At 42.0% G+C, this 9,420-nt stretch overlaps 1 protein-coding gene across 6 annotated transcripts; it reads right to left on the bottom strand.

The window, feature by feature from the left end:
• Positions 1-89: 89 nt before the first annotated feature.
• LOC106587121 (uncharacterized) lies at positions 90-9,243 on the bottom strand. 6 transcript variants are annotated; one of them, XM_014175152.3, is made up of 7 exons: positions 9,104-9,243; positions 8,148-8,252; positions 6,588-6,694; positions 6,005-6,264; positions 5,626-5,881; positions 4,479-5,153; positions 90-4,351 (listed from the first exon to the last, which is right to left on the bottom strand). In XM_014175152.3, the coding sequence occupies exons 2-7, from the start codon at positions 8,204-8,206 to the stop codon at positions 3,591-3,593; spliced, it is 2,118 nt and encodes a 705-aa protein (XP_014030627.2). In that variant the 5' UTR covers positions 8,207-8,252; positions 9,104-9,243; the 3' UTR covers positions 90-3,590. The 6 variants fall into 6 exon arrangements, with proteins under 6 accessions (XP_014030627.2, XP_045564380.1, XP_014030626.2 ...); XM_045708424.2 differs by having other exon boundaries at positions 8,151-8,252; XM_014175151.3 differs by having other exon boundaries at positions 9,100-9,239.
• Between the last annotated feature and the right edge of the window lie 177 nt (positions 9,244-9,420).

Raw genomic sequence — 9,420 nt, 5'->3', positions numbered from 1 at the left:
CAGAGTCAAATCTGATGTAGGACAATGTGATGAGGCTTAACAGTTGTGACATCATTGTGTAATGAATAAATAAAATTACCAAAATCAAGTATTGTCTAGCTCGAACCAAGAGGTTTATTTTGACTAATAAGCCACAGTTTCAAATGTTCTAGCTCAATACAGACTGGGTTAGACTTAAAGCACCTATAAATAATCAGTTGGCATTAAAAAAGAATGGCACTTGCAGGAAGTGAGATAGAGTATATTTTCCAAATGAAATGTAGAAAAGTGGTCTGTGGATGCCAAAGACACAACCCTTATTATATAAACATTTATGCGACTTTCTATAGTCTTCAACAATACATAAGACTTTAACAATACATAATACAAATAACAGGGCAGATAGCAAATGCAAATAATAGAAAGAAGATATATATATATATATACACACACACACAGTACCAGTCAAAAGTTTGGATACACCTAATCATTCATGATTTGTTTTTAGTTTTTTACTATTTTCTACATTGTAGAATAATAGTGAAGACATCACAACTATTAAATAACACATATGGAATCATGTAGTAACCAAAAAAGTGTTAAACAAATAAAAAATACATTTGAAATTTTTGAATTTAAAAATAGCCACCCTTTGCCTTGACAATTTTGCACACTCTTGGCAGTCTGTCAACCAGCTTCACCTGGAATGCTTTTCCAACAGTCTTGAAGGAGTTCACACATATGCTGAGCACTTGTTGGCTGCTTTTCCTTCACTCTGCCGTCCGACTCATCCCAAACATCTCAATTTGGTTGAGGTCGTGGGATTGTGGAGGCCAGGTCATCTGATGCAGCATTCCATCACTCTCCTTCTTGGTCAAATAGCCCTTACACAGCCTGGAGGTGTGTTAGGTCATTGTCCTATTGAAAAACAAATGATAGTCCAACTAAGCGCAGAATGCTGTGGTAGCCATGCTGGTTAAGTGTGCCTTGAATTCTAAATAAATCACAGACAGTGTCACCAGCAAAGCACCAAAGCACCACACCATAACACCTCCTCCTCCATGCTTTACAGTGGGAAATACACATGCGGAGATCATCCGTTCACCCACACCGCATCTCACAAAGACACGGTGGTTGGAACCAAACATTTCAAATTTGGACTCCAGACCAAAGGACACAGTTACACCGGTCTAATGTCCATTGCTCGTGTTTCTTGGCACAAGCAAGTCTCTTCTTCTTATTGGTGTCCTTTAGTAGTGGTTTCTTTGCAGCAATTCGACCATGAAGGCCTGATTCACACAGTCTCCTCTGAACAGTTGATGTTGAGAAGTCTCTGTAACTTGAAATCTGTGAAGCATTTATTTGGGCTGCAATTTCTGAGGCTGGTAACTCTAATGAACTTATCCTCTGCAGCAGAGGTAACTCTGGGTCTTCCATTCCTGTGGCGGTTCTCATGAGAGCCAGTTTCATCATAGCGCTTGATGGTTTTTGCGACTGCACTTGAAGAAACTTTCTTGAAAGTTCTTGAAATTTTCCAGATTGACTGACCTTCATGTCTTAAAGTAATAATGGATTGTTGTTTCTCTTTGCTTATTTGAGCTGTTCTTGCCATAATATGGACTTGGTATTTTACCAAATAGGGCTATCTTCTGTATAACCCCCTACCTTGTCACAACACAACTGATTGGCTGAAACGCATTAAGGAACGACATTCCACAAATTAACTTTTAAGAAGGCACACCTGTAAATTGAAATGCATTCCAGGTGACTACCTCATGAAGCTGGTTGAGAGAATGCCAAGAGTTTGCAAAGCTGTCATCAAGGCAAAGGGTGGCAATTTGAAGAATCTCAAATATAAAATATATTTTGATTTGTTTAACACTTTTTTGGTTACTACATAATTCCATGTGTTATTTCATAGTTTTGATGTCTTCACTATTCTCAATGTAGAAAATTGTGAAAATAAAGAAAAACCCTTGAATGAGTAGGTATTCTAAAACTTTTGACCGGTAGTGTTTATACAGTTGAAGTCAAAAGTTTACATACACTAGTTTTTCAACCACTCCACAAATTTCTTGTTAACAAACTATAGTTTTGGCAAGTTGGTTAGGACATCTACTTTGTGCATGACACAAGTAATTTTTCCAACAATTGTTTAGACAGATTGATTCACTTATAATTCACTGTATCACAATTCCAGTGGGTCAGAAGTTTACATACACTAAGTTGACTGTGCCGTTAAACAGCTTGGAAAATTCCAGAAAATGATGTCATGGCTTTAGAAGCTTCTGATTGGCTAATTGACATAATTTGAGTCAATTGGAGGTGTACCTGTGGATGTATTTCAAGGCCTACCTTCAAACTCAGTGCCTCTTTGCTTGACATCATGGGAAAATCAAAAGAAATCAGCCAAGAACTCAGAAATATTGTAGACCTCCACAAGTCTGGTTCATCCTTGGGAGCAATTTCCAAACGCCTGAAGGTACCACGTTCATCTGTACAAACAATAGTACGCAAGTATAAACACCGTGGGACCACGCAGCCGTCATACCGCTCAGGAAGGAGACGCGTTCTGTCTCCTAGAGATGAACGTACTTTGGTGAGAAAAGTGCAAATCAATCCCAGAACAACAGCAAAAGGCCTTGTGAAGATGCTGGAGGAAACGGATACAAAAGTATCTATATCCACAGTAAAACGAGTCCTATATCGACATAACCTGAAAGGCCCCTCAGCAAGGATGAAACTGCTCCAAAACCATCATAAAAAAGCCAGACTACGGTTTGCAACTGCACATGGGGACAAAGATCATACTTTTTGGAGAAATGTCCTCTGGTCTGATGAAACAAAAATAGAACGGATTGAACATAATGACCATCGTTATGTTTTGAGGAAAAAGGGGGACGCTTGCAAGCCGAAGAACACCATTTCAACCGTGAAGCACGGGGGTGGCAGCATCATGTTGTGGGGGTGCTTTGCTGCAGGAGGGACTGGTGCACTTCACAAAATAGATGGCATCATGAGGAAGGACATCAGTCAAGAAGTTAATGCTTGGTCGCAAATGGGTCTTCCAAATGGACAATGACCCCAAGATACTTCCAAAGCTGTGGAAAAATGGCTTAAGGACAACAAAGTCAAGGTATTGGAGTGGCCATCACAAAGCTCTGACCTCAATCCTATAGAAAATGTGTGGGCAGAACTGAAAAAGCATGTGCGAGCAAGGAGACCTACAAACCTGACTCAGTTACACCAGCTCTGTCAGGAGGAATGGGCCAAAATGCACCCAACTTATTGTGGGAAGCTTGTGGAAGGCTACCTGAAACGTTTGACCCAAGTTAAACAATTTAAAGGCAATGCTACCAAATACTAATTGAGTGTATGCAAACTTCTGACCCACTGGGAATGTGATGAAAGAAATAAAAGCTGAAATAAATCATTCCTTCTACTATTATTCTGACATTTCACATTCTTAAAATAAAAGTGGTGATCCTAACTCACTTAAAACAGGGAATTTTTACTAGGATTAAATGTCAGGAATTGTGAAAAACTGAGTTTAAATGTATTTGGCTACGGTGTATGTAAACTTCCGACTTCAACTGTATTCACAGTATATCTCATTGTTTTTTCATCTTCATGGAATTGATCAGTTCTCTCATCACTGCCATAGTCTCTGTGTGCTGTTGCTGCAGAAGGCTTCGCAGCTGATTAAAGCGCTCCTCTGCCCTCCTTTCCCTCTCCTCTTGCAATCGTTTGTCCTCCTCCCTGTAACCCTGAAAGACATCCAATATGTGTGCCATCCTCCTTCTCTTCCGCCCACTGGGTCCAACATGGAGGGGGTTTCCTGTATGTGAAGAGGAGAAGGAGGCAGAAGTGGAGGGGGGACTGACAATGTCAATGGGGCTTGCCGGCACCTCCACAATGTGTAACAGATTCTGGCTTATGTCCTCAACCCCTGCATCTGCCTCAGCATCTCCCATGCTGCCATCAGGCTCGGGGGAGTCTTCAGATAGTTGAAGGCTGAGCCGGTGGCCTATGAGGTTCTGGAGCCTGTTGAAGTAGGCCGGAAGCTTCCGCTTTGCCATGTCAGCCTTCTCTGGGTGGAGGATGTACTCCTTGTACGCCCTCGATAGGTTCCGCCATTTCTGGAAGCATCGCTCCCCCGCCTGCTCAGGCACATCACTGATGGGGAAGCCTTGCTCCTTTAGCCTGCTAGCTATGATCTCAAAGATCCTCTTGGTTCGCGTCTTGTTCTCCCTGATTAGTCCCTGGATCTCTGGAGAGCTGTACAGCTCTACTAAAGCCTCTGTTGCCTCAATGTCCTGACTGATCATTTTCCGCTCCGACCACACAGGCAGGGACCCACCGTTCTCAGCAGCTGGAGACATGGATAGGAAGACAAAAATAAAGACTTGTTACGTAAATACTGTCAATGATTTTGAAAATGGCTGCGTCCTTTTCAGTTATAGGCCAACTGCTAAGATTCAACATCATAACAAATTTACCTCTGTCATCCCCAAGCCATGATCTCCTCCTCCCCTTTTGGAGTTGATTCTCTGCCCTCTCCTCCTCTGCATTTGACTGGAGTATCTTGGGATGTGGGACCCATTCACTCCTGGACTTCCTGGCTAGCGGTTCAGGCTCAGTGGTGCCTGCATGGACTCCAATCTCTGCCTCTGAGCTGCAGGTGGAGGGTATAGCGAGGTTGACTGGATGGCCTGATGGGACTACAATAGCGTAGAGGGGCAAGCTTGGAGTTGGTGCTACAGCTTTAGGCTTCAGCTTGGCCAACGCCCTGGCTGGGGTGTCAGCAGCAGCCAGCTTGGAGCTCAGCCTCTGGCCCATGAGTGCATGGAACTGGTCATAGAACTCGGGCTGTTTCCTGCGTCCCGCGTCAGTCCTCTTGGACGCCAGCACATAGTCTTTGTACGTGCGCTCCATGTTGCGCCACTTTTGGAAGCATCGCTTGCCAGCCTGCCAGGAGTTCTCACTGATCAGGAAGCCCTGTGCCTCCATCCGACTAGCGATGATCTCAAAGATCTGCTTGGTTCTGGTTGTCCGGTCGTTCAGTAGGCTCTGGATTTCTAGGGACCCGTAGTGCTCGATGAGGGTCTGGGTGGCCTCCCGGTCCCGGGCTGTAACATTCCAGGGGCTTGACCACACTCGTGAGTCCTTTTCAACTGTTGTGGAGGGAGACAAGATGATCATTCAAAACCCCAAGTTTAACTTGATCAGCCTCTGACGGGTAAGCACCTTAAAACTGCTTATAACAATATAAACAAACGCTCTTACATAATAAAATGACAACATCCTCTTCATTAACTATATTTGTGCATAAAACGACATGTTGATATATGAAGTATTCATTTCAAAAAGGTGACAACGGGTTTGATATTGCCATTCATTGTTTTGAGCTTCTCCATGTATTATGCAACATGGCTCCCCCTGGTGGTCAAAATGTATTTCAATGATCTTCATCTTTCCTTCAAAGTCACTCAAACTAATGAATTTCTTAGAATAACTATTTAGGAGATCTTAGATCAGTGATATGGGTAGAACAGTACACACATTGTAGCACTCTGGAAAGCAATAAAATACGTTTGGCAGTTAACTAGAGGGCTGGCAAAGGCATGAGGCTGGTAGGAGTGTTACCTGTGGCCAAGTTGCTGTCGATGGTGTCCTGGGACATGCGGTGTAATCGGTCCATGTAGTCATCACTGTACCATACCCGCAGCCTCTCTCCCACTGACAGGTCACGGCACACCTGGAAGTAGATGTGCTCGCCATGCTGGAAGGCTGTCAGGTTTCGCTCAATGTACTCTGAAGAATTTCGGACATACCTCATCCAGTTGGCTTTGGTTTCGTCGCTAACATCAATGGATTTGTATGAGTTGTTTTTGTCCACCAACTAGGGGTAAAAATCGTTGGCATAAATACATAGATGCGAGAGCCTTAAATGTTACACATGGTGAATGAAGTTAGGAAGACAATTTCATTGGATAACATAGTAAGGTTTGTGGATTCAACTCACCATCCCGGGGAAGAAAGCAGAGGACTTGTCCTGTGACACCACTTCACCCTGGTAAGGACCGAATAGTGCCCCCCTGGGAATGTCTTTGTCTACGCAGCACACGTCCACCTCGCTGCCTTCCTGAATGACCTCAATGCCATTAGGGGTAGTAAGGGCGGCACGGTTTGGGACGCCCACTGGCACAGGGGTGTCCGGCACAAAAACTGGAGGGCCATGTGTGGGGCATTCATCAATAAAATATTCTTTGCACTCTTCACAAACTGTAAGGCATGACAAGGGTACATTTTAGGCAATATAATTTTAAGGTAAAATGTTAAATAAATAAAACAATTACAGCAATGATGCATGAATGAGAAAATAATACCACAGTAACAATAGAAGTTGTAGAGTACATTTCATTAGCAATAAAAAAAAAAATCAATATTCACATAAAAAATGATAGGCCTAGTGGCACTGGGAAATGTATCAAAGTATCAGAACAAATGAAACAGTTAAACACAGTTTTGCTGCTCTTAGTCATAGTCTAAGGCTCTTAGTACAAGTCTGTGTGTAAAGGCACTGGACAGAAATAGCTAATACTCACACCAGAAGTAACATTTTTGGTGTCTCTCGATGGTGAAAAGCAAGTGGTCGACTTTCAATCTCTGGTTGGCTCCTTCAGTCTCAAAGGACTCAATGTCTTTTACTTCACTATAAGATATAGCATATCAAAATACAATCTCTGAGTGTCAAATGTTTTATTTTATTTGTATAACTGCACCTGATTAGCATCCATTTAATTCAACTAATCTGCCAAGATGGGCTATCAATGCAGCAGATATTAAAACAGACTCAGCTATATGAAAACCAGTGGAGGCTGCAGAGGGGAGGATGACTCATAATAATGGCAAGAATGGAATGCTATCAAACACCTTGTTTTCATGTGTATAATTACTTTTACTCCATTCCAGCCATTATTATGAGCCGTCCTTCCCTCAGCAGCCTCCACTGATCAAAACAGCAGATCATTGATTAGTAGAGGATAGAACACATAGCTACAACTAGGCTATCCAGCAGATCCAACCCGCTTGCTTACAGCTGCACTAGGGTCAGACAGGCTTTCTGTGTAGATTAAGACACATCAGAGCCGGTGTGAGATATGTCTCGCAAAGCGTACCTCAATCCAGAGATGAGAAATGCTTTGTACTCCGAATTGTCCCATTATCCCAACTGTTACACCGAGAAGATTGAACAACTGCTATTTCAAATAACAGCGGAGCTGGCGCGAGATATGGCTCGCAAAACGCAGTGGTGGAAAAAGTACCCAATTGTCATACTTGAGTTAAAGTAGATACCTTAAAAGAAAATTACTCAAGTAAAAGTCACCCACTAAAATACTACTTGAGTAAAAGTATTTGATTTTAAATATGCTTAAGTATCAGAAGTAACTGTAATTGGTAAAATATACTTAAGTGTTAAAAGTAATTTCAAATTCCCTATATTAAGCAAACCAGACAGCACAATTTTCTTGTTCTTTATTTAAGGATAGCCAGGGGCACACTCCAGCACGCAGACAAAATTTACAAACGAAGCACTTGTGTTTAGTGAGTCCGCCAGATCAGAGGCAATAGTGATGACCAGGGATGTTCTCTTGATAAGTGCATGAATTTGACAATTTTCCTGTCCTGCTAGCCATTCAAAATGTAATGAGTACCTTTATGTGTTCAGGAGAAATATATGGAGTAAAAAGTACATTATTTTCTTTAGGAATGTAGTAAAAGTAAAAAGTTGTCAAAAATAGTAAAGTAAAGTACAGATACCCCCAAAAACTACTTAAGTAAAATTGCTTTAAAGTATTTCTTAAGTACTTTACCCCACTGGCAAAACATTTGTCCCATTATCACAACTGTTACACAGAGAATATTGAACGATTGATCTAGGAGCAGTCGTTCAATCTTCTCTGTGTAACAGTTGGGATAATGGGACAATTCGGAGTACAACGCATTTGTCATCCCTGGATTGAGGTACTTTTTCCGAGCCATATCCCTCGCCGGCACTGCGGTGTATTCATTTACACAGGAAGCCTGACCGACCCTAGCCTGTCTGCAGCTGTAAGCAAGCGGGTCGGATCTGCTGGCTACTAGGCAAAATTGATTCATATTACTACTTGGTGCATAGTTCTGCTTCTGTTGAATGGTCCTGGATGGCAAGTGACTCTGCCATAGTGCATAGGTCCCCAGACTCCCCACCTCAGCATACCATGGCAAGTCTGTTGGTAGAAAAAAACATAATATAATGGCAGTCAATGAATACAGGTGGCTCAGGTAATAAAATTAGGCCTAGTATTTAAAATAAACGCGACATTCAATTTCAGTCTGGCAGTGGCAAAACCATAAACGTGATTCAGTACTTGCTATATGAGATAACATACATGAGTTCCTCTTGCCGCTGACAAATTAACTGTTGTAAATTAGCTAGTTGGGAAATAACAAAAACAGCAAAGTACGGTAGCTAATGATCCATGCCTATATCATGTAATCATGTGACTTTCTAACCATTCGAATTAGGATAAATATAGCATTTACGATGTGCGAGAAAGGACACGTTTCCTGTCGGAATATTTAGAAAGACAGGAACTTGAGGACTTCCGGATTCTGTCCTTGGCTGGAGAACGATGATTTTCCCGGAGTTTTCAAATGGGAAAAAAATGATGCTACAAGTTGGCTAAGACCCTGTGGAAATCCTGAGTTAATTGAAATAATATTTTCGACTTAATCGAACGTCTACTTGAAAGATGTTTGATATCCTAACCGGCGTAGTCGTCGTCGACTGGTTAGCCAGACAAAAATGTTGCATGCATGGAAGCAAAGACAGTATCTTGAGTTTGTTAGCATCATCAGTGCCACGATTATAAATAAAAAGGCGTTGATAACGTTCGTTAATAGCTAACTACCAAGTTAAATAACTACTGTTACTAGATTTCTAACATATACTCAAGCCTGTCCCAGCGATCTACTGAAATCATAGCTAGTTAGCTTGCTAACTCGCCAGTTAATAGTTGACTTGTGCTTCATAATAATTTGCTGCCTGTGTTACGAAGTCATTGACAAACTTACTCACGGTCCCTTGTCGACGTGTACTATTTCCAGTTAAGCAGGCCAACTTTTGTTATTGAGCAAACTCGATTTCATTAGCTAATTGTTTTGTCAAGGTCTTTTACATTAGCGCTGAAATGTGTCGCCTTGTCCGCGCATGCTCATGCATACATACATTGTCACGACGAAGCTTGCCACCCGCCGGGGGACTTCTGTTTGGCAGCTCAAAGCAATCACGTATTCATGTCACACACAATTATTGATAAACGATGGACATAAATCTCAGCTAGCTATATTCCTATGGTATATACGTTGTGTATGTGGCTGCAGTTGCTTATATAG

The sequence above is a fragment of the Salmo salar genome, chromosome 26 (assembly GCF_965601325.2).
Source record: "Salmo salar chromosome 26, fSalSal1, whole genome shotgun sequence".
Classification (NCBI taxonomy): domain Eukaryota; kingdom Metazoa; phylum Chordata; class Actinopteri; order Salmoniformes; family Salmonidae; genus Salmo; species Salmo salar.
The sequence above is the reverse complement of the archived record's forward strand: the minus strand, read 5'-3'. Positions and strand labels throughout refer to the sequence as shown.

Coding starts and splice junctions, on each gene's coding strand:
- LOC106587121 (XM_014175152.3), bottom strand. CDS start 8,206: ATGGCAGAGTCACTTGCCATCCAGGACCATTCAACAGAAGCAGAACTA. Junction 6,695..8,147: donor GCAGAACTATGCACCAAGTA/GTAATATGAATC, acceptor TATATCTTATAG/TGAAGTAAAAGACATTGAGT. Junction 5,882..6,004: donor CTGCTTTCTTCCCCGGGATG/GTGAGTTGAATC, acceptor TTTTACCCCTAG/TTGGTGGACAAAAACAACTC.